General features: G+C 41.7%; 2 protein-coding genes across 2 annotated transcripts in view; both read right to left on the bottom strand.

Annotated features, from left to right (window-relative positions):
• Positions 1-804: 804 nt before the first annotated feature.
• tbx16 (T-box transcription factor 16) lies at positions 805-3,284 on the bottom strand (the record flags this gene model as incomplete). Its single annotated transcript, XM_079250984.1, has 8 exons — positions 805-1,243; positions 1,340-1,553; positions 1,665-1,920; positions 2,012-2,158; positions 2,277-2,441; positions 2,752-2,854; positions 2,978-3,134; positions 3,269-3,284. 8 exons carry the CDS (start codon positions 3,282-3,284, stop codon positions 805-807), a joined length of 1,497 nt encoding a protein of 498 aa, XP_079107110.1.
• A 4,581-nt stretch (positions 3,285-7,865) lies between these two features.
• Positions 7,866-25,721, bottom strand: part of cabin1 (calcineurin binding protein 1) — a 37,506-nt gene continuing 19,650 nt past the window's right edge. The window contains exons 31-38 of the mRNA XM_079251095.1: positions 18,198-18,361; positions 17,993-18,089; positions 17,200-17,880; positions 15,234-15,308; positions 11,629-11,890; positions 9,813-9,971; positions 9,461-9,663; positions 7,866-9,347 (exon numbers count right to left, since the gene is read on the bottom strand). Of these exons, the coding sequence (XP_079107221.1) occupies positions 9,204-9,347; positions 9,461-9,663; positions 9,813-9,971; positions 11,629-11,890; positions 15,234-15,308; positions 17,200-17,880; positions 17,993-18,089; positions 18,198-18,361 (1,785 nt within the window). The 3' untranslated portion in view covers positions 7,866-9,203. The remainder of the gene's footprint in view (positions 9,348-9,460; positions 9,664-9,812; positions 9,972-11,628; positions 11,891-15,233; positions 15,309-17,199; positions 17,881-17,992; positions 18,090-18,197; positions 18,362-25,721) is intronic.

The raw sequence follows: 25,721 nt of genomic DNA, 5'->3' as shown, positions 1-25,721 counted from the left end.
GTGCTGCTTTATCAGGGGTGGCCCACTGTGGGAATTCAGATGCACCTTCTTGTCTGACATTAGAAGTGCTGCGTGCAACATTTTGACTGGAGGAAAACCAAAATTAGACTGTCGGGAAAATATGATCCACAATCTACACAGATATGTGACAGAATGATATACGCTGCAGCTTTATATGAACAATCTGGAGGCAGTAGATTGTGTGAGTTTGCATGCTAAATGAGGAATAAATTTGAAAGTTTGATACAAAAACCAACTAAGAACACGTATGCAGCAGGATAAGGAAATTGGGATTTGCTGTAGGGCTTTGTTTCCTTTCAGGACAGTGATCTTGACCAATTTAATAACTGTTAACAACAAATTTCATGTCTATGTGAACAGAAACTAGAAATCCTAAACAATTTAACAATCTACTAAGATATATATTCACACTTGAGACAATGAATCGTGTTACATTAAATTTTTATTCTCACTTCACATCACAGTTCACAGACAGGCATAAATTGCACACTTACGTTTGATTATTTTTTTTTTTTACAAAATTATTATTTACACTGGGGGATGAGACAGCAATCCAAATAAATAGACAATAAAACAATCACTCAGCACGGCTCAGGAAACTTTCACTCAACACAAAAGAAGTGTGAAACCAGCCTGTCTGAGCTGAAGACCGCAGCAAGCTGCCGTCCTCGCAGGCCTGCGGGCCCTCAGCCTCGCTTGGGCATGCATTCGCTGCATCAGCCACATGATGCAGCAGCTTTTTGTTAAAGTCTCATCTCAGTCAGTTAACGCCCAGGATCTCCTTCACCAGCATGAATAAGAAAACAGCGGGTACTGGCTCCACTCCGTCACATTGCCATGGTGATAGCCATGGTGCACAGCTTGTGTAGTGTAATCAGCAGTCAGATGGTGAGGCGGGGGATACTGCGCAGGGCTGGGGCCGCTCCACTGGGCCAGTGGCTGCTCTGTGCTGTAGGGACTGTAAATGTGGTGGCTTATCACTCCTGGCTTGCCGGCCTGGGCCATGGTCATGTTGAGCACCCCGGTGTAATCCTGGGGACCTGGAAGGTGCTGGGGGCCACAGTGGGCTGCATTAGCTTCATGCGATCGAGGCTTTGAGGAGTCATGATCTGGAACAGTGGCGACATCAGGAACTCTGGACTCAAAACTGCTGCGTCCTGATCCAGCGATACTGCTGCCAGTGCTGGAGGAGGGGGACGGAGACTTTCCGTACTCGTGGCCCCTGGAGCAGAAAAAAAAAAAAAAAAGATATCGATCAGTGAGTGTTTTCCTCTCCAAAATAACACTTCATATGCTTAATATTTGAACTAGGATTTACCTGTACGACTGGTAAGAAGCTGGAGCGGGGACAAGCTGCTCTGAGTTGTACATGTCTCTGGTGTCCACGCCAGCAGGAGACTCATTTCTCCCATTTTGCTCCCTCTCAGCACCCCATGGGGAGTAACGCTCCTCCTTGACAGCATCCTCATCTTTCCTTTTGGGGAGGTCGCTTTCCTCTCCATCATAACCATCATATGATGACGGGCAGAAATCTGAAAAGGAACAAATTATTAGAAAAGATTAAGCGGAATAACAAAAGGAATAAAAAAAAGGGGGAATAAAAAAGAATAACATGAACAGAATGGAAAGAGTTAATGTGCTACCTGGTGAACTGTCCTCTTTAGTCTCTCTATTCAAAGCATCTGGTATCTTGGCTCTTTTTTCCAGGCACGCTGGGCTTTTGTTTGAACGCCTGCAGAGGAGAGTCAGCAAAACAACGCAGCAATCAGCATCTTCACGGCTGCAGGATTTCGCATCAGCAGCTGCGTGTGTCGGGAATGAAACCCACCGTTTTTTAATAGTGCCCTCATCCCTGAAACCTTTTGCAAACGGGTTGTGATCAATCTTCAACTTCGTAATCTGCAGGAAGAAAATTGATTAAAAACCTCAATGATGTGTGGTAAGCTTGGCAGAGGTGTGTGTGTGTGGTTTTTCTGTGGCAGAATCTAACCTTTGTGTTCTGGTAGGCCGTAACTGCGGTGAAAGAAGTCTCTGGGAAGGTGAAAGTCTGGAAAACACTCCAGCGGACACTGAAGAGGTCGTCTGCTTGGACAACATGGAAGCGCGGGTGGTAGCGGTGCATTGAGTGCAAAATGATCTGCAAAGTTTGCACATTTACTCACAGTAAGCATCCTCTCTCATGACATCAGCCCTTTAACGTCTTTCTATAATAAATCCTGCATATTATTTGATGTTTCTTGCTTGCTCACACCTACATGGCCATGCTGGTCAAGCGTGTTGTTGGTAAGCTTGAGCTTGAGGAAAGACACACTCTGCTTCATCCAGTGGCTCCCTGGAGCTGGAGAGTCAGGGTGGAGGTAGGTCCTGCAGGGAGGCTGCGGCTCTGCTTTTCCAGCCACCTCCCATTTTTCTTTATTCCACTGCAGAGGAGACAGTAGGTAAACTAGTCTTAAAGGAAGGTGTTTTACAGAACAAACTCAATCTTTTTTTTTATTTCCAATGATGTAGTGAAGTGTGATGGCTGGTTGATACCACCCACAGAGAAAGGGGGGTTGCACAGTGAGCTCCCAGCAGGGATTAGAAAAACAGGAAGAGATAGCGCCCTTTGATGTACAACGTAAGGAGAGGGGTTGGTGATAAACAGGGGGTGACTTGTCTGGGAGTGCTTGGAGATATCTACAGCCAGAGCTGCTAAAAGCCAAGGAAAAGTAGAGGACTGTGAGGCTTTACCTTGTACCTGAAACCATCCTCAGGGACCATGTCAACCAATAAGATGTACTTGGCGCATGGGATAAGACCAGATAGACTCACTTTACAGTGTGGAAACATCCTCCTGGAAACAGAATGAAATACATATGTAAAAAAAAAAAAAAAAAAAAAAAAAAAGATGCAAACACATAAGATGCAATTATTTTGCTTTTTTTTGGCATAAAATCTCAGCCTTTGGTGGTCTTACCTGCCAGGTTTAGTGATAATCATTTCTGTTCCGATTTCACTGAAAGTTTTCCAGAGTTCGGAGTCTTCCAGAGTCATCCTGATGTTGCCTTGGAGATAGGCTTCAGAACTGGCAGCCAAGGAGTTGGGAGGAGGGCTGTTAAAGTTGGACTTTAAGTCTGGAAAAAGATCATATCTGCTATAGCCATGCACCGCTGAAAGTAATCACATCTGTGATCAGAAACCAAGTTTCCAGAATGTCTCTGGTTGATGAACAAAAGTGTTGACGCTACAAATGTAAATTAGGACTCACCTCGGATGGACTGCATCCTTCAGGTTCAGATCAGGAAAAGCTTGAGAAGACTTTTGCATGAAAGGCTGATAAGAAATCCAAGAGTTCAGCCTCTGCAAAATATGACCTGAGCTTTGTGCTCGGCCTCCCGTCTCATGTATGGAAGAAAAATCCAGCAGCACAAGAAGTCAGACAGATCAGTACCTTTAATGGCAGATATTTCAGAGATATGTTGCAGGAGAGGGTGACCATGACTTTTAAGGGGAACCCTGGAGTAGGTGGGGCCAGCAGGGCCATTCTCAGTCTTTGAAGTGGCACAATGATGAGTCAGTGTCCCACTGTGATTGGAGGGAGCTGGAAATCAAAGAGAGTTAACAGAGCCTTGATACCGTCCCCACAGGAAGGGGGACGGAGGAAATGCATCTTTATTAACTGCTAAGAGACTTTAAAACAAATATGGATGGACTTTCCTGCAGCAGATCAGATCTTGCAGCGGCACCAGAAGTTGTGTGAATTTCATTGAGTCACACACAAGTATGCTATTTAGTGTGCTGGTGCAGTGTGGTGAAATAATATTTGACACGTTTGATCCAAACAAAAGCAGAAAAAGTGCATTTTAATGCGAGGTTTTCACCAAAGTTCTTCTCAGTTTTAAAAAATAAAATGATTTAAAGAAACGTGTCATTGTTGAAGGAGTGCTTGTGAATACTGACAATAACTGGCAAAATAAGCATGGACATGAAAAATGTGTAAAATTTCACATTACATAACGATCAGCTTTACACTTTTTTTTTTTTTTGCACTCTCGGCTTTGTCCATCAAATTACAGAGGGGGTGGGAAACCCAGTGTAAACCCATAATGGTGTGATGATAACATGCTTTCTTTCTGCAGGTAACTTTTACCTGAGGGCGTCCTCTGAGGCCAGCAGGGACCACGAGGAGAGGCTGGTGATGGTGGTTGTGTATTGGGCTGTCTAGACAGGCCCATATTCTGCTAGATAATCTCATTAGGCCGGTTCCCCTTGAAGAAGCCAGTTTTTGCATGTGGAGAAAGGGCCCGTGTATAGACAGGCAATTAACAGCCAGTTAGCACCACAAGCCCAAGTCAGCCATGAATGAGACAGGAGGGGTCAGAGAAGAAAGACCTGGCGCAACAACCCTGCCATTCTCCCTAAACATCCACATCCAGACAAAATGGAGTCACAGTTCATCAGTCTGCATCATACCACGTTTACTACATTCAAAACAAATGCAGACATTAGCATAGAAGGAGGAAGAGTTCAGGCACATTTCCCTTTCCTGTTACCTCTGACTTGCATTGAATCCATCAGGTTTTTACATCTCATTCAACCTCTTTTCTAGCATAGAGACACCACTTCCATGCAGGTTTTTAATTGTATTCCCATGCCGGTGTGCTGCATACAATGCCCTCTGTAGGCTCAGCTTTTTTTACACCCATGCACTAAGAATGTTTTGTGCAACTGTATGGATAGCAGGTTAAATGCCAAAACAAGGCTTTTGGAAAGCAATGCAAGCAGCACAGTCATGCAGTTTTCATGGGTCTCTGTGGGGTCTGTAGAAAAGTGTGCATAAAGAGGAGCAAGAAGCCTTCGCTGTGAATATATTGACAAGCTTTGTGCTGGATCGATGCTAAACAGAAGAGGTTAACACTCAGCTTTTAACGGTGCACTTTAACTAGAGACGTTTAAATCTGATCATTTAGCTGCTCAGATGCAGAGCTCTCCTTGTAATTTCAATTTAACTCTGAGACAAAATTTTCCCTGAAATGAGGAGTTTTAATCTTCACATGAAATTGTTGTAACAGCGTTAATTACTGGGTTAGAGCGACTCTCCTCGTTTAGATCTCAGCTGGTTCTTCTGGGCCTACATGGGGGTCACGAAGGTCACAGGTTTTTTTTTGTTTTTTGTTTTGTTTTTAGGTTTTTGGAAACAATGTCCTGCGAGTAATGAAGGAGCTCAATTCCCTTTAGATGAACTGCAGTAGAAAGCACAACAGTGTCAGAGCAGAGGTGTACGTTTCAGCAGCGGCAGTGTCAATCCCATAACGCTGCGGGTCTGAATGTGACAGGTGTGACAGGAGAGCCTCTCTGTACATGGCCAAGGCACAAAGGCAAGGGCAGAGAGCGCTTCCCTAACTAACATCCATCTGAAGGGGATTTAGACTGGGTGCCAAATCGGACAGGTTGTCTGGGTAAGACTGATAGAAGCTGCACTAATGTGGATTTTATTTAAGGCTCAAATACGCTGGAGCGAGTGTTCACAAGCAATTGCTGAAGTCTCCCACTGCAAGATACGTGATCCGAGTGGAGCTATGTTAAATGGTTAATCCCTCCTGTTCACACTGATGCTCCATAACTAATGTCTGATTCCACTGTGGCTTTCCTCCCTGGGCATATTCACCTTCAGCCGTAATGTTCCACCTCTCAGGTGTCAGTCCGTGGCCATTTGCTTTAACTGCACAGAACTCCATGTGCTCAACAGTTAACAGCTGCCAATATACAGCCAGGGCCTGGGGATCAGACGGCTCTCCAGCAGCCCAATAAAGAGCCCCTGGAGTGGACTGACGAGAAATCTCACACCTTTTGCTCACATTAGCCAAGTAGCATGCTCTTTTGATGCTTAAAAGGGCCACTTTGGTAGTGCTGTGGCTGCAAATAACCTGATGCGGCCAGAGAGAGAAGCCTTTACCTGACCGCAGGTTGTATGCTATTTTACTCTTTACATGTGCAGATGCTGTAATGCGTGTAGAATTACTTTAAAAAAAAAAAACAAAACAAAAAAACTAAAGTATGAAGCATAATGTGGCAGTACAAATGGATGTGCTTTTCAGCATAAAGAGATTTTTATAGAATCCGATGTTGTAAAGCGAAGACAAAAGCAAGGTTTTCCTTTACGGGTTAGACACAAAGCCTTCACAATAAAAATGAAATAATGTAAAAGAGAAAAAAACAAAAACAACACACGTTTCCTCTTTCGTTGGTGTCCTGCCCCCAGTGACCATGATCTCATGTGCACAAACTAGGGGCGGGCTGACTCACATTTGGTCCTCCACATAAGAAAACAAACCTCACATGTAGTTTTCCTGGCAAAGTGGGCAAATGACAACTTCACAGCACTTCATAAGAAACTCCTGGAAGTTGCTAATGAAGACTAATGACTTCCCTCGTGTCAGAGAATTCACACCAGAGTGTACAACCCCTTTGACCACAAGCTCGGAGCGGTCAGCACGGAAGTCTGCTGGCTGCAGGGCTTCAGAAATTCCTCAGAAAGCAGGCTGACCACAGGATATTTTGTGTTTTTAGTGACATTTGCCTCTCTTTGTAGGATTTGTAAGTCACTCCATTGTAAAGGAGGATAAAAGTACACTAATAACATAAGTCTTTAAAGGATAACTAATGAACACTTTGTGCTTCATAACTGGAAAGAAATTTGAGAGAAAAAATGTATATATTGAAAGCAGTTCCTGGGACAGACTGCAGCCTCGGACCCCTGCAACCATTAACGGAAAAAAACTTGCATAGTAAATGGATGAATGGATGAACATATAAATGCACTAAAATAGTGACCTGAATGGGAGATACACATGTTGAATTAAAAGTGAAATCACAATTAACATCCTTCCATCGCTAGCCCAAATGTTTTGAAGTGAAACATCTACATACATTACTGGACATGAACCCATTTTATTCAATGGTGAGGAGGAAAGAGATGCAAAAAGGTAAGATCTGCAGTAGGTTTATGAAAAGAAAGTCAAAGACTCGCACCTGACCATTGAAGCAAAAGAAGACCGAAGGGTTTGTTTACAGAAGACAAATAAACTCAATGAAAACGTTTTAAAAAGATTAATGCATGCAGATTGTTTGTGGTTGCACTGCAGGAGGCGACACACTCAGAAAGGCATTTTACAGATTTGCATGAGTCACCATCGGAGAGGTTGATCAATGACCCAAAACATACGGGACAAAAAAAAAAAAAAGTGAAATGATCAGGATGGACTGAAAGTCCAGACGTGATCTGCCACTGAAAAGGCTGCAGGCCTAAACACACAAGCGCACAAACCAGTAGACAGCTGCCAGTGTCTTGTAGAGGACTGCATGAAACCAGTATGGGACACTTATAATTCCAAATGTAATTCATTTTTATGATTTAAGCTTATATATAGTAAATGATGTGCACACACCTAAGAGTAACAATAGTTTTGATAAGTTTTCTTTGTTTTTAGTCAAAATAAGTAAATAATCTTAAATAATAGTCAAACCATAATTCTTCTGTCATCTGTTCACCGAAACATTTTACATATTTTGTTGTGTCCTGATTAAAAACAGAAAAACAATCTTCCCATTATTTCAAATCTAATGCACTGCATTACTGGTGTGTAATAACATTCACTAAGATTAACACTCAGGTTTGCAGGTTTTATACCAAATCATAGAAGTTTTCAGGCGGTCTGTCTTTACGTTATGGAACAGCTGAGCCTGACAAACAATCGTCTTACATTATGAAAAGACTCAAAACAACAGATTAATGTTTCTCAAATATATTTTTGGTTTGACATTAATAATGCATTCAGCCCAGACATATACAATATGTTCCACTCCGGGGGAGGGGGGGAGGGGGTTGGGAATCACCTCTTTAGCTGTGGTACATTCGCAGAAGCCCACCAGGATAGAAAACAGCTCAATGTTCCCTTTCCCAAAAATGAGCAATGTGATGAAATAAAATACAAAACATTCTTTAATCGAGGGTGATAGTTTACAACTTTTCACTTATGTCCTTTTTCAAAAAGTCCTCGTAGACGTCAAGAAAACACGGTCGGTAAATCTTTCTTTTCATAAAAAACAACCTGTAAAAAAAAACATTCTGTCGTCTTCCTTGGAGTTACCCAGGAATTGTGATGAAATTACCCAAATATTTTGAATGAAAGGCATCGGCATTTGAAAGTCCTCATCATGCGTTTCAATTCCCTTGAAATCAGGACAGATCACATCAAGCGGCTGCAAGCGGTGAGTCGTTTCCTGAGCTGACCCTCATCTTAAAGTCTACACATTTCTCCCCAACCCATTAAAGCCAAAAAATACTGGAAAGATTTCTGGATAATATGTACAAAAAAGTCATTTCTAGTAAGTGAAAGCCCCTTTCCATACTGTTCAGATCAATGCTGGTGACAGGAAGTCCCTCTTAAGAACCGCTCCTCTTCGCTACAAATGCACACGAAAATTTACACGGCAACAAGAAATACAGTTCGTACAAAAATAGCACAAAGTGCAAACTGAAAGCATCCCAAATGTTAAGTGTAAACATTTCCAGCCTGCTACAGGTGATGAGGCTTCGTCTCCTGTTTGCTCCGAAGAACCTCAAATGTCCTCATGTCAACTTTGTCCATAAAGAAATACATCATGTAGCAAATACGATGCGTCTCAGAAAGGAGAACGTCATGCAAACTATCAAAGTGGAGGACAGTAAGTGCATGCCGCAGAGCGTCGATCCGGACCGAGGCACCTCAGATGGGTGGGCTCTCTAAAGGAGCACTTAGCTGCAGCTTGGAGATACGGTTAGCACGCAACATACGAACAACATACAAAAGATGCATAAACATGATGCTGGGCTGAAACTTTTTTTTCCCTCCAGTTCCAGCGTACAGCAACATGTTGAAGAAGCTGATGTGAGATATGCATAAAAATGGCACAATTCAGGCATGCTGTGGTACTAAAGCCGTCATAGTGTGTCTTACAGCATCGCTGCAGACAACCAGAGCGACAAGGTGGCCAGACAAATGATGAGAATACTGCATTTTCCGGTTTGGGAGAGTCATTTCTTTTTGAGGGGACAAAAGCATCAACACAGAGAGCTGCACATCAGCCATTAAGACAGGCAGAAAGGTTTGGCAGAGTCAGGTCAGGTTGTGACTACAGTTCCACTCAAAGGCTTCGGAGGCTTAGACGTCCATGTAATCGTCCTCCTCGTCCGACTCGCTCTCCAGAGACGACTCCTGGCTGGATGTTTCTTGCACCTCCAGCGCCGGCTGGCTCAGAGTGTCCTTCTTGACTGTGGCAGCAGACTGTGACGATAAGATAACGTTCTGTACGGGAGCAGACAGCAGGGGTCACTGTTGAGTGTGAAATCCGACAGGCTACTGGTACAGACAGCTGCATGTGTGGGTATGGTGTTCATATTCGGAGGCAGAAAGCATACCTTTAGTCTTTGTTTGGTTTCCTCTGAAATGCTGCCTTTAGGAGAGAGAAGCGTGGGTGTGGGAGGTGTTACTGTGATTTCTGGGGGGAACTTGGTTACGGTGGAAGGAATAAAAAGCTTTGGCATGTTGGCTGGGACTCTGGAGCGGATTCGGCTGGGGTCTGGAAGCTTTGACTGCTCACTGCTGGCGTAGAGCTGCTGGTCTGAGAAAGACGTCAAAAGGATATTAATCATACTTAAAGATGTTTAAGTCATAAAAAGTCATTAAATGCTTTGGCTGGCTGCACTTTAAACTGAATTGACATCCTGATGTAACCTTCTTCAAAAAGTCTAGCGATTCAAAGAGTCTGACCTGGACCGGGTTGTGTGGTGCTACATGTTGCAGTTTCCTCCTGGAACCAACCAGCTGCTGGTTCCTGGCCCTGGGATACAGTGGCCAGTTTCATCTGCTGACAGAGGTGTGACTCCTGCTGACGATACAAAAGTCCCTCTGAGGGCTCCTCCAGTTCCTCTGTGAGATGAAATAATGCATCACTACAGTCAACAATCAACACTTTTAGGCTCATTTGTAAATTCTAAGTCCTAATTCTTTATAATAAACAGAGTTAGCAATTTAGCCTTTAAAAAAGCATAAAAACTTCGGCCTGATAGTCTGACTTATGTGGTTCAAATAAAAACTGGACTGGAGAGGAACTCAAGTCCTAATGTCCAGAACAGATGACACATAAAGCAGTACTTAAAAGCCATTCTGGCATCTAAATTAAATGTATTTCTTTTACTGTTGCTACAAAGACGATGAGAATAAGCAGATATAACTCACACTTTTACTGCTGGTCATTACATAGATACATATTTTAGATGTTCTGGAAATGTCGACATTATTTTTAGACAATACCTGACAAGGTTACTGAGCTTTTTGCATCTGACTGGGAATTTAAAGGCTTTGCTATTAGAAAAGCATTAGTAAAGACTGCATGAGAATTACCTGCAGAAATTTCCTGCAGCCCTGGCAGACAAATATGAAAACAACAGATGTACTCTTTATTCACGCTTATCCGGCAATGTTGCCTTGGAAACGTTTGGTGAGATCTTGCTCGATGCAAATCTGTGACTACATGCATGTAAATGTCTGCTTAAGCAAACAAACTTTTGCATGCATTGACACACACTTCAAAGGTCATCCAACTTCAGGAAATTGATAGTGAGAAGGTGGTTGTAAACACACAAGACTGATTGATGTGAAATTCTAAAAACTACAGGTTTGATAAAATGTTTGTTTTGGCAGAGCTGGCTCTCAGGTTCTATTATATCTGCCAATAAGTCTAGCTGAGCTACACTCCCCTGCAGCTGTAGCAAGTGAAGAAATTGAAAATGAATAAAGTTTGCTGTAATGATTCAGTCGATCATTCAACACGTGTAAACAAATACTGATCTTAATATCAGTAAGGGTTCAAGATAGTGGTGTGAATACCCATGATCACTGGCTGAAAATGCACTAAAACACACAAACCACCTGGAAAGAAGACACCCACCTAGCATTAATGATGAAGGAATTGTCCTAAAGATACTCAAATAAAAATTGAAACTATTTGTTTATTAAATGTAGTAAAAAAAAAAAACATCTGAGAAATACAGAAATACATGTGCCTATTAGAAATTCCAGCTAACATCCCCTTTCAGAGTATCAGAGGAATTCATGCTGCAAGCCCCAGTGAAGGATTTCCATCTTTAGATATTAAACATGATATAAACTAAAACAGTCATGATGAGACCACTCGTGATTCTGCCAAATCCCTTGAGAAGCTGATTAAGGTGAAAAAGAATCACAATCTGGAGGACAAAAAAGCTGAGTAGCCAACAAAGCCCAAGAGACAAAATATGACCAGGACAGGCTGCTGTTATGTAACATATCTGTTAAAGACTATGTGCGCCCCCTACTGGTCACATGAAGTAAAGCATTTTGTTTTTGCTAACTCATTTGACAGGTCTCACGCTCAACTTCAGCAACAACGGCAAAGATTTGTACAAAAAGAGAATTTAATATTAAAAAAAAAAAAAAAAAAAAACAGCGGCTGCAGTATTGTTTTAACATGTGTGTATAACACTGAGAGAAATGCCAAGAAATAAGCTGTGATGGTGAAATGTGGCTTTAGAGAAGGTAGCTGTACCTGTATGAGGTAGGAAGGCCATGGCCGCGGCAGCCTGGCTTGCTGTTCTTCTGTGCTGCAGCTGATCGTGCAAGCCTGAGGTCGGAGGTCTGGAGAGCTTGCTCAGGGGCTCGTACAGCGCTTTGGCTTGGCTGTCCTGAGCGGACAGCGGGTGGCAAGTGGAGTGGCTGAGCAGGACGGGTGTCGGCAGGGAGGCAGGGAAGAAGATGTCTCGGTGCTCCTTGGTGTACTTGGGTGTGGTCGGGGCATCACCTGCTGGCTGCTGGAGACAGAAGAAGAAGGCTCTGAAAACAGCTCCAAAAGTTCAAGAAGAGGAGAGAAACTAACACCTGGGCTCCTTCTGAGACACTAACTGCTCCTGCAGATTTCTGAGAACAGTACATCCTTTTCCCTTGAGACTCAGTGATGGAGATCCACACTCAACAACACAACATCTTTCTAAAACAACACACATCAGCCATATTAGTCCAGACTCTTTCACATAGAAGTAATGGTATCCCCTTACAGAGCTGTGCTGTTGTTCCTCTGGGATTCAGACGCCTTCAGTACCTGGACGGTGAGTTGGGTGCTGGTGAGCAGCTCAGCTCTACACTACACTAACATCCCTCTGAGCTACTTCCCTGGGTGTCCTTTTGAGGACCACTTATAAACACAAGAGCTGCACAAACAACCTGTGACAGCCGCCCTGCTTCTACAGCCGCTGTCATGGTAACAGAGGAGCACAGCAAAAAGAAATGAATAAACCTTCTCTAGTTTTCAACCTAAAATGGATGAAAAGTTGGATGAAAATGAACCATTTTAAGCGAGAAAATCCAGCAGTGCATTATGGCAAATTCAACAAGCTGAAGAAATAAAGAATCTTTTACAGCTATTCTGCTACACAGATCTGTACAATGCATTAATTATGCAGGCTATGTAGTAAGTAAATAAGACTTCAAATATGTCAGTGTTTCTCTGGCAGGTTAATTAGAGGATTAAATTCATTACAGTTTTGTGAAGATTTTAAAAGCTAAAGATGGATGCTCACAGCCACATTCCATACGGTCACTATGAGCAAGCTTTGACAGATGCAGAATGCACAAGATAATTAGACAATAACAAAGCTCTTATATCACTCATTTCAGACTGTCTGCTGGGAGTTAAAGTGAAATTATGCTCTGATTCACAGCTGCATGTGACCAACATCCCCTAAGGATTCACACAGCAGAACACGGGTGAATTAAACAGACAGAGGAGCATCAGATAGGAACAGATCCTCTAACCCAGCACAGAGCATTTCACCAGCTCTAAGGCCAGCTTTGATGATTCATGATTCATGAATTAAACATCACCAACTAAGAAACCAACAAGTCAGCTGGAGAGCATGTATTAGACAAACACTGTACCTGAGAAAACTGAAGCACATATGCATGCAGAACGTAAGCTCCCAGAGTGCTGCAACGCCAGAATGTGCCAAACAGAGGTCCGGCAATGTGGAAGGAAAACTGGTTCTTTGCAATTATGGATTAAATAAACAGCTTTAAATAAGCAGGATAAGTTGCTGTTCATCTTTAACAGAATAGAAAGACTAACCAAACTAATGTTTCACTTCACTGCTTGGCCAATGAAAGAAAAGAGTGAGTGACACCAAGGCTGCCTTAGGAAGACATAAAACATTCATTAATGAATGAAGCTTAATATTATTCAAACAGGGTAAGTGAAAACTAGATATTTTAATCACTGGCCCCATTCAGTCTCCCAAACAGCTAAAATCGACCTCTTGCTGCAAGTGTCAAAACAAAAAAGATTATGAAATCATCAAACAGTGACAGAAAGATGAGTGATGTTCCTGATAGAACATTAAACATTTAACACACACACACACACACACACACACACACACACACACACACACACACACACACACACACACACACACACACACACACACACACACACACACACACACACACACACACACACACCATAGCAGCTGATTTTCCAGCTCAGCACTTTGAGATCTGATACCATTCTGTGGGACTCGAAGAAAATGAGTCAACTTCTAGGTAGTCGGGAAGAATTTTCCTCAGCTTCGAGATGAGATCTCCATTACCACTATATGCAGTGGTCTGAAACAAAATGCAAACCACTGCATAACCTGATGACAGGATGACAACTCATTCACAGCAATTACAGAAATGACTTAATGACTATTTATACAGATGAGCCTATTTTATTCATACTTAGGGTATAGATGAATATGATTGCACAAATCATTCTAACCCGTAAAGCATCAACCATTATGCCATCGACATGTGACAACTGCAACAGCAATGATGCTACACGACAGAACACACAAGTGTGTGTCATTACAACTCTGCTACTTTTAACTCTGTGTAAAGCACTGCATTCAAATTAAAAATGACTAAAACAGTATAACAAGACCTGGGTGGAAAATAAGATGAGATGAGATAGCTGAGCTAGGGAAATGGATTTATTTTGCCAACATCTACTTCTCATGAGCCTGAGGTTCAGGGAACATCACCGTGACAACAGGATGTGGGCAGAGAGGTCCTTGATGACTGTGTGGGCAGGAGGAGGGATGAGAGGAAGAGGGAGACACCGACACAGAATGAGGCAGAGCGACTAATGAATGGATGAAGAATATGAAAGCTGAGGACAAAGACTGAGGAAACTTGCTGTAACCTGAGAGCAGTCTAGTAGATTTATTGCAATTAAGACATTCCTATTTAGAAAATTTGCAGCTACCATCAGTTCAACTTGAAAATTAGCTGTGCATACCAGGGACCATGCATACCAGTACTGGTCAGACAACAACAGGTTTGGCAGAAGAAACAACATAAACCATGTTTTGGAATATATTTAGCACTGGCAGCCTGTAGCAGGACAGATTGGAAGTCTGGAAATTAACAAGTTAGCCAACAATTCAGCTAATTTTACAGCAGAAGCTGCATTTTTAACTCCACAACCAAGACCAGAATATCTATTTATGTATGTATATAAACATGTAGCTATGAAATAAATAGCAAACAGGTAAAGGCATTTAAGTCAATGGTTAAATTCAGGCTTTTCAGGAGAAAAAAATCAAAACAGGTAAACAGGGCTGATAATAAGTGGCCCTTTTGACTCAAAAGAAAATATATTTCAAGGCTGTTAATTTTGCTTGTATCATATTTTATGTTATTAATGAGTCATTAAGTTTATAAAAACTTGACGACAAACTTAAATAAAACCTCAAATCCTCTGTGTAAGGGGGAATTTGGACAAACATAGGAAGAGACCTGATGAGTGTGTTCTAGATCAATGCATAGTGTACACACCCCAATGTGCTGCGTTATGACTTAGAGCAGGGGTGTCCAGCTTAGGTCTTTAAGGGCCACACTCCTGCAGGTTTTCCATGTATCCCTGTTCCAACACACCTGACTCAAACGAATCAGTCACTGTGCAAAACTTCATTGGCTTTTTGATCCAATTAATGTGAGTCAGGTGAAAAGGGATACATAGAAAACCTGTAGGACATCAACAACCCTTGAGGACTGACTTTGGACACCTCTGACTTAGAGGAAGGAAAGGAGGAGGTTGAAAAAATTTGTAGACAGCTTTACCTGTCTTTGTGCAGAAGTGGCGAGCTGTATCTGACAAAACTTCACCGCTTGATCCAGAGCTACATCTTCATCCACCTGAGAAAAATACAAACAAAAAAACATTACAGCAGAACATCACAACACATTTATTTAATATTTAATAGTATTTAAAAAAAACACCAAATGATCTGGCAATGGTAAAGGCCAATGCCAAAATGAGTCAATCTGATTGTGCATCAAAAGCAGCAGGATTTCAGCTGAACTTCTGATAATTAGTCCAGATAAAGAAAGGTCCACATCAGGGCCCACTTCAGCTGCTGGTTAATGTGGGAGCTGACAAGCTTAGCTACAGCACAACAGACCTAAAAGCTGCGAGAACACAATTACTGCTGCATTCCTTCCAGCAGCCTGTTTGCTGCAGTTCAGAGACCCCCAAAGGGAGGGATTTTACAGCATTCATGTTCAACTTTTTCACACTGCTTCAGCTGTTGCACGACCTGGGTCTAGTTTCAGTGCATCATGGCTCTGTGCTTTCATGTCTACCTTCCTGCAAGCCTTTCTTGTCAAACTGCATACATGCACATGCACTTACTGAAGGCTTCTTAAAGTCACATGAGAAGTACTTTTATGAGAGAGATGTGAATAAAAAGAAAGAAAAACACAGAGGAACATCACTGATAGACCTGCCTCATACAACACTTCAGTAAAACTTTGGAAGGGATGTTGGCTATTGTAATATGTAAATGAGGTAAAGGGAAGTGAATCCAGGTTGATATTATCAACACAAAGAAAAGTTTAAACAACAGTGTGGAGAATTTAACTACAGAGGGTCTGACAGATGACACCAGACATGGAAGAAACGCCAAGCTGGAACAGAGCTTGATAATACCCAAAAGCTTCATAAAAAACTCTTCCTGAAGCAATAGTCTGGTTGTGAGAGGTAGAAAAGCTGCTTGCATGATGACGTGTAACTTTATTCTTTACTTTTCAAGCTGAAACACTTTGATGGCAGGAAATGCAAATGATTCTGTGGCTTTTTGCTTTACCACCTTAGAAGGGAGCCAAAAGCAGAAGCACTGACACATAAAAGAATGAAAACGTTGCATGGCCCAGGTAAGAGGAAAACTACCGTATGTGCAGCTGTGCACAGCAATAGACCGCAAAACCATAACGCTTCTGCAGTCTGTACGAGTAGGTGGTATACAATCAGAAGACGACTGAATAATAACCTAAAATATCATTTGCATTGTTTACATACATAAAAATACTACAGGTAGTTGTGGCTTCTTTTTTGCTCTTTTAGTGGTTTGTTGTCTATTACTCAACACAGAAAACATATTATTCATTTAATAGGGGCTGAAATAAACAAATTACCCTAAGACAAGCAGTAGATTACTTGATAAACTCGGATCTCATCTATTATGAGTGGGCCATAAAAACTGACTTGTCTGCAAAGAATTTGTGACATTTAGAGCTTCCAGCGGGTCTTGAACTAAAAGCTTTCATCACACAGTACTCTGGTATTGACGTTATATGCCACTAATAATTACACAACAACCCCAGGGTCAGTTTATGAGTTCTGTGAATTATCTGGTATAAAAAATACCTGAACCCCTTAAGATTTAATACAAAGACAATTTGCTTTAAAAATAGCCACAGGTGCTTCGTTTAGTCAACTACCTGTTTAAGAGTAACCACAAAAAGATCAGTTACAGCAGCTGAATTTGGGTTACTGAGAGTAAAAATAACACTGACTGAGCTTTGTGGCAGTGTTGAATTGAAAAAGGGGAAAGTCCCTTTTCTCATGTGATTAATTTTGTGAACAGAGGGGTATCCCATGTTTGATTTATTTGAGGGCTCCTATCAAACATGCATGACTTTGCAAATAAAATGAAAGAGGAAAAAAAATGCACGCAGCTGCAGCAATAATATGTTCCATGTATGCAACAGTGCTTCCGGTGTCGGTGGAACATGCTGAGAAGTTTACCTGTTTCATGAGCATGTAAGTCTCAGACATGATCTTCTCAATGCGCCCCAGGTCGTACGTCATGATTTTCTGGCCTTGCTGCCACACTCTATACGCATCAAGCAGGAGCGCTTTTCCGGACTCTGCGTCCTCGAGAAGTTTTCTTTTCCTGCTTGGCTTCCGTAGTGACCCCTGATCCATCCCGCTGGCTGCCACAGTAACCTTCGGTGCTGAGGCGTGAAGCTGCTGTTGTCTGGAACTGATACTCAGCTCTTCTAGAGATAGTTCGGGTGTCCGGCTAATTTCAGTCACTTTCTGCTGGGATTTGCCACTCTGGGAGGTCTCTGCTTCGGCCTGCTTGCCTTGACAATCTGTGGTAGTAGAGGGCTTCTTCCAGTGGCCAGAGTCCAGTTCCATGGGTTCCTCTGGCCCTCCTTTGTGCCCTTCATTTCCAACAACCTCCGCCTTTCCAGGGAAGCTCTCTTGCATTTTACTCCTTTTATCTGCTGACAACAGCGGTGAGGCAAGCTGCGTCTGGGTGACTTCCCTGGGACCAGTGTCAGTAGCACAGGCTCCCTCTGTGAGTCCAGGCTTTTTAGGCATTGCATGTTTGCCGTCCTCTGAACTGGGCCTGCTGGATATGTCTGTTGTGGTCATCTCCCCCATGGAGGGCGCAGGCGCTTTGTGAAGCTGCTCAGACACCTGAAACAGAACAGAACCTGTCAAACCATTAAGTGGGTGCATGCCAGATGTCTACAACACTGAGCAGCTCTCAGTTGTTAGTCTGTGTGCACAGTGGGCCGTGCCTCCTTACCGCTGTGAGACTGTTCAGATTGTCCTCCAGAACTTCCACAGTTAGGAAAAATGCTCTCTTGGCCAAAACCTGGCGATCAACATCTCGCAAGTACTTCCTTCATGGATGAAGAGGACAGACATCATAAGACAAATGCAAAGCACACAACAATTTAACAAAAAAAAAAAAAAAAGAGATTTATATTAAAAAAAAAACTTGTCCTTACTTTCCCTGGTCAGGGGTTCTGTGCAGCATGAAAGAGACTTTCAGCAGAGTATCGTGATCCTTAAGCTGAGACAGCACCTCCAGCAAAAGGACAATAGATCGGTTCATATGAGATGCAAAACTTCCTGGGCGATCAATCTCATCTACTGGAATACGCCAGATTCCCTGGAAAAAACAAGCAGGAAAAAGAATCACGAGTTAAGTTTAACAGTGCTAGTAAGCATCAGCATGTTTTACTGTTACCACCGTTATCATTTTTCAACCACTATGAATTGCAGTAATAACAATACCTACTACTAATAGAAGCAAAACATACAGTTACACAGAATTACTGAAAATTATTCAACGTGGAGGAGTAGTCTCCAAGAAGAGATGCCAAAATATGAGTTAAAATGTTTGAGTATTTGCTCCCTGCTGCAAGGGTCTGAGGAGTGTTGGACACATGGGAACAATTAACAGAGACATGGAAGAACAGAAAGTAGTGCAGAAAGCAAGGGTGAGTGCAACACATGGCATTCAGAGAAAGCCCTAATGAGGGGATGGAAAGGCTGCAGGAGAGATCTGCTCAGTAGCTGACCACATAGCAGGTGGATAGGAGGTATGGGGAGCTGAGGGGTTCTCTTTGGGTGCATATGATAGGCAGCCTCATTAGTGTTCAGTTCTGTCCAAGCCATGTAACAGACCAGTGGAATAGCTGCCAAAAAACACTGTCCTGTTTTACAGAAGCACTGAAGAGGTTTTTTTTTTCTCCTGATGGAGTCCACCTTTTCAGCGAGCACATGTCCTCTCAGCAGGTAAACTTTAGCAAGGATCGCCATCTGAAGTTACTGATGCGAGTGCAGATGGTGGCTTGGGCAGCATGCAGGCTACAGTCGGAAAGCACATGGCACGGATTGCAGTCACGGACTGAGAATGTGTGCGAGACCAAACAAAGATGACCATATCAGGATGGAACAAAACAAATGAGTTGCTGGAGGCAAAGGGAGCTGGGTGCTCCGAACAGGCGGCTCCAGTTTGTCAGATGACATTTTCAAAGCCAGCAAAGAAGAACGAAACAAAGTACATTCCCAAGGATGGACTTTTATCCTTCAAACCAAAAAAGATCTCAGATCTGGTCATCTAAAACAAAACCAAGAAACTCCACAGAGAAAACCCATGTCTTTTATATTTAAGCCTTCCTTGCTGCTTAGATTGCTCTTTATGGTCAGGATTGAACTGTAGAGGATGGACTGAACCAATTTTAGAACCAGATGTCTGCAAAAATAATAATAATATTTTAAATGAAAGAAAAATCACAAGAAAAATATGGTACTAATGCCTGGATGAAAATGAGAAGATTTATTATTGTTATATAATGAAATAAAGGCTTGGGAAGGCTTTAATCCATCAATGCAGAGATTATGGAAAGCCTTCAACAGTGGCAGGAAAAGTATGAGGGGGGTGGTGCTCACTTAGACATCTCTAATGCAGGAGAGTTGTTCTTCATCAGAAAATCATCCAATGACAGCAAATCTCTTCAGGGAAAACCGAGCCATGGCTTTACACAGATTATGCTGTAGGACAACAGCTAAAGCAGATTTGTAAGACTTTAAATGCAATAATATTAAGCACCTTTTTTCAATTTTAGTGACAGAAAACATGGCCACTGCTTGGTATCCGTGGAGTGACAGCTTTGGCACACATATAACAGAAACCACGCAAGTCTCAAAGCAAGACAGTATTCAGCACTTTGTGTAGCCATAGCTTGCATTAAAAGGGCTTTATAAATAAGCTGATTTGATTTTTGACTTGATTTAAGATCAAGATGCAACACAAACAGGAAAAAAACAATAAGAATCCTTTGATGCGAAACAAATGTTAACATCTTCAAACCAGTTTTAGATAAGAAGAAATATTTTAGATTATTGTAGAGCAGGGAGACAGAATATGCAAAGGACATGATTCATAAATATGAGAAAAAACTATTTAAAGGAATGCCTTTGGGTATCTTTATGTTTCTAATATTTTCCCCCTAAAAACAACACTGACATTTTTTTCTTCCTCAGTTCATCAAATCATGTTTTAACATGCAACGGCAAGAGAGACAGGAACCAAAAACAACAGTGGGAAGTTGCACACCCTGAGTGGTGAATATGTCTCGTAACAGCTAGCTGTCAACTGCAGCATCATACTTGTCAAAGGAATTTAGAAAATGTCCCAATTAAAATGTCTGGAAAAGTTAAACAAGGGAAAAAAAAGGAGCTTTTCTTTAGTAGTTCTGTATCTTTCAGCAGGCGTTCCACTGGTTAAAAGCTGGTTACAACCAAAATGGCTTGAATCTTGTAGAAGTCAGTAAAAAAAAAAAAAAAAAAAAAAAAAAAAAAAAAAAAAAGAAGGGAAAAAAAGAGAAAGCCACTCACCATCACCAAAGAAAGCTACTCCACGGTGCCTGTGCTACTATTCTTTTGGACAGTTTCCTGCTGGTTGGTAGCAGAACCAGCAGCGCTTCCACCCTGAACGAGGCTCACACTCTGAAAATGAGTGATGGGCTGCATTCGGGTGCTAGAGTAGCGAGAGTTGCTGGAGAGAAAAAGAGGGAAGCACAGCTGCACATGGCTGAGAAAGGATAGAAAGACAGAATGGCAGCTGCCTTGGCAAGACGAGAAACGGTGCTCGAGTCACGGCCTATAAGCTCAGCATGCCACTGACAGACAAGCTGACTCGTTCCTCTCCCGATTTCAAACCCTGCCATCTCAAAACAAAAACACCCACGCACTTCAGCTCAGCTCTCTCCCTGACCCCAGCCTGCTGGAGTTCTTCCCCCTCCTCTCTTCCTTTCTCTCCCACTATATACAGCACACAACCAATCACCATACGCCTTTGCCAGCCAATCACAGGCTTCTGGAGAAAATCCCTCCCATTAGTGTACACCCACAGAATATACACACAAACATGGGAGTGACAGAGAGAGAGTAATGAGGGAGGGGGAAAAAAAAAAGAAAAAAAAAGAAAAAGAAAAGAGCGCTACACAGAGAGATGAGTAAAGCAAAAAGAGCCAGTGGGAGGGGCAGAGCGTGATCGCCCTGAAGACTGAGCAACAGGAAAAGAACAAGAGAACATAAACAGGCTGAAAAACAATTTCAGTACTACCTCATCAGTGTGCTGAGAGGCATTGAGAAGACCACAAATAAGCTTAACACTTTAAAAAAATGTAATTTCATTGCAAGTCATACATTGCTGCAGAAAGAGCAGCTCTGCCTGAACAGGTTGTTCAGCGTCTGCATTTCCTCAGTCAGTCAGCGCTGCACTGACACCAGCTCTCACCTTCTTTTTCCTGTCTTTCAACTCTTGTCGTGCCTCTCCAGCTGCCCACTAAACACAGACAAAGCAAACACACCTTGTTTTCCTTCGTGTTGTGTGATCGTATGAGAGGGAGAGGGGGAAAAAAAAGAAAAACTCAACCAGTTACAGGGCAGAAAAAGTCAAAGGAAAACATACTGGTAGCCAGAGTTAACCCTAACAACATGCAAATTTAAGTATCAACTTCAACTAATTATATTCATTGGACTACAACTCCTCCTCTTAGACAGAGAAACCAAACACAAATACAAGGTTCTCCTAAGTGAAGCTCCACCTACAGCACAAGGCACAGCTGAACACACAAATGTTTGAGTCATACATCAAACCAAGGCGAAGTAATGGAAGTATAAACGTTTTCCAGCAGACTCGCTTCACCTAACAGGACACTCTGTCCTTCCTATAAGAAGCTTGATAAGTTATGAATGCCCAATGTTTGACAACACTATTTGAAAACATTCTCTGAAAGAGAGAGAGAGAAACAAAAGCAAACATCTGCATTTGTCTGAAAAAAGTTGCAATAAGGACGTCCATTTTCTCTGGAGCTTCGTGTGAGTGGGTGGAAGAATATGTAAGCAAGATGTAAGTATGTATGTGGGGTGTGCCACACAGGAGCGAACTCTGCCCGAGTTAATTCACAGCAGCAACTCATGACTACTCAACAGTAATCCTGAACAGCAAGAGGGCTGGTGTTACAGTTGTGTTAAACCCAACAGCATTAATTCCCCTCTGATACTCTGCTACAATGATTGAGAATAAAGCATTACACTCATTTTGTGTCATTTCACTACATGCATCTTGATGAGTCCAAACTTTGGAAGGTTTACTCTAGAAATGTGATCATAACATGATGAAGCAATTCTACCAAAACAGCATATACTCTGGGTTTTACTAAGCTAGTTTATTACAGGCAGCAGAAAAAGCCAGATACTTGTTAACATGCAGGATTGCAAATATGCATGCCATCATAAAAAAACAAACAAAAAAAACAAAACAAAAACAAAACGTAGACTTTAGGTGACTGGTTAAGGGGGGAAACACCTGTGCGGAATACAACAACACGTCTTTAACTTCTCACCATTTTATCAGTAATAAAGCTGTTACTGAAATAATATTTTATCAGTTGTCAAGCATGTTGACAACCATGCAGATGAATTATGCAACACAACCTCATCTGGATCAGTTCTTTACAGCAGTATGTAGGTTACTTTACAGAGGCCCCAGTTAATGTAACACTGCCAAGGCAAGAAGGAAAAGTAGGGCATCATGACCTACATCGGGGAACTTACTATTAAAGATCCAGTGCAAAACATTTAGGGCGACCTATTGGCAGAAACACGCAACTATGATTTCATTAGTGTGCAGTTGTGTGGAAATGAGAATAGCAGGATTTTCATGACCTTAGACTAGACAGACTCCAAAAACACCTCTGTCTTTTACTATAGTGAATGAAGGGACAAACCAAATACTGGCTCAAGAGAGGGCCTGATGTGTTTTCTGCAGAAAGTAGTTCATGGGTTAAGTGATGAGTTTATGATTGGTTGCAATTTGTGCCACAAGATGCATCCTACACATTCTTTTGGCCAGCCAATAATTGAGCACACAGCTAAAAGTGTCTTTAGCTGCTCAAGAACTTTAGAAAGACAGTTGCCCACCAATCTCAGCATCTTATTCCAACGCCTCTGTCTGTTGATCCATAACAAAGGTTTAAAATCTGCTAACATCAATGTTTATCAGAAATTTCTTTTATTTGTGTAAACGCAACACAAAATCAGCAAAGCCAAAGCTGGCTGGAGAATTAACAGAGAGATGGAGCAATAATCACTTCCAAAATTTTTTATAGTGATTACAAACAATGTCACAATATGTCAGCACGGCCCTGTGAGAAGGTGACACAATGCCGAGTTGTGTGATCACTCGCTTTAGACCACAGTGAAATTCTGCGGCCTTATTAGTGTAAATAATATGTCATTAAAGACACAATCTGAACTCATGCAACATATTATACCACAGAGTTGGAAGCAGACTAAAATGCTGATACTGCACATTAGTTAAGACTGGAGACATATGTAAAAACAAACAAAAAAAACAACATCATCCATCTGTTTTATGGTTTCTGGTTCAAACTCCTCTGAACCTGACAAATACTCCAATCAGGAATTAATTTCATAGCAGCTGAGTACGAAAACCTTTAGGAAGACTTTAATGTAGTTAAACATCATAAATCAGTCTAGATACAGTGGCTGGTCCCATATCAGCCCTAAGCAGACTCAAAGAGAAAACACACATTTGATTTCAATATTTAAATATATGAACATTGTCGTATGGTGGAAACAGAGGCCCTCCTTTAAAGAGGACAGTAAAGCTCCAACAGTTGGTGTGTCACAGTGGCAGGTTTGCCTCCAGAAGGGGCTCTGTAAGAACCCAGTGGGAGCCAGAGCACAGCAGAGCTCTTCTCCAGCTCAGACCTGGCCCACATCACATCTACAGTCTGTTACCACAAGCCTACGGAAAACAGCATTTAGCGCCACAGTTCACAAATTTAACTAGACACAAAAGATTTTCTGCAAAATCCAATCTAACAATCGAATGACTGCATGAGCTCCTGACTGGATGTGACAGAACCTTTACGGTTTGACAAAGAAAACAAGATACAAATCAAATGGTAACCACATTTCTAGACACACTCAAGTCATAATAACTGCTTCAAGTGAAAAGATGTAAATAAGCTGACATGCAGAGCAGAAAATGGATTCAGACAGTTAATGCTCCCACAGCAACCCAACAGAGGCTTTGTGATTCTCAGAGACAGATAATTCAACAATCTCCCACAGTGTGATTCCAATTATAGAGGTGTCTACATCCACTGATCCTCATAGAGGCGTGATTTTTGATCACCTGGTCGATTCAAGACAATTATGAGTAAGGGTTAAACTCAGCTGTGTGTTCCAGCCTCTGGCAGCAAACACACATAATTAGGTAAAAATGAGAGGACATACTAAAAACAACATAGAAATATGATGGCAAGTTTTTAATGGCTAAAATAATGACAGCAGGAAATAGCATGAAGCCACCTGTTCTCACAAATGCAGGTGGAAATGAAACAATCATTGGCTTACTTAAAACAGCTTGCAGCAGAGCAGTAGTTACCTCCAGTTAGACACACTAATAACGCCATATCATAACCACTAACGTGCTCACAAAATAAGACTAAAGCATTCACTTAAAGTATTAACTACTTTAAGAATATAGAAAAAGTAATTATAAACAAAGAATAAAGAAACAATTATAAAAAGGGGAAATGTTGTGCTGGTTGCTTGGTAACAGAAGAAAGGAAGTTGCGAGAGACTATGAGCAACTTTCCAGAATCAGTGGGTTAGAAAGGGTCAAAATTCAAGTGTGATGTAGCAGGGTACATGAACAGAAAAAGCAATGACACAAGGGAAGACACAGTCATGGCAGAGGAGGAATAGTCTGCTTCCTGCTGGACATTCATGCTGGTATAATAACCAGGTTTCACATTCAAATGAGCATCTGTTCTTATTTACCAACAGCATATTTTTAGTTGGCGTAAATGGTACATGTGAGTGTAAACTGAGAAATAGCCTCAATAATAAGCAATAAATTTATATGATAATTTGCTAATTAATGTGCATCAAGTTTGTGCCTGCAACAGTTATATGTGGTTAGAAAGGACATAAATCTGGTAAAGGCTGTGAGGCTTAAGCTTGAACTAGAAATAACTAACTCACAATTACATTAAACTGACTTCACCCATGAGCTCCATATTTATACCTTTTTTTTTTTAACTGAATTTTGGATGACAGTCAACTGGAGAACATCAGGAATGGAAACTAACATAAGAGGTGTCAGGGTTGTCATTAAGTGTCCCAGATTAATGCTTATAGTTAAATACATGTAGCCATGTGTCTGCAGCCACCACAGTGAATCTAAAGAGCATCTGAAATGCTTACTGACAGCCTCTACACCTGTACTTAGCACTGTCCACTTGAGAACAACACCCAGGATGCGTATTTGTACCAGATTTAAATAGAGCCTGTGATCAGGGTTTGTACTTAGCCGGTAAGCAGAGAATAGACAGCCATTCACTGTAGATTCTAATTTTATTTTATGTCGTATAAAAAGTCCTATCAAATGCAATTAAACAGAAGAATTACACAATCTTTAA

Source organism: Telmatherina bonti (genome assembly GCF_933228915.1).
Source record: "Telmatherina bonti genome assembly, chromosome: 13".
NCBI lineage: Eukaryota > Metazoa > Chordata > Actinopteri > Atheriniformes > Telmatherinidae > Telmatherina > Telmatherina bonti.
The sequence above is the reverse complement of the archived record's forward strand: the minus strand, read 5'-3'. Positions and strand labels throughout refer to the sequence as shown.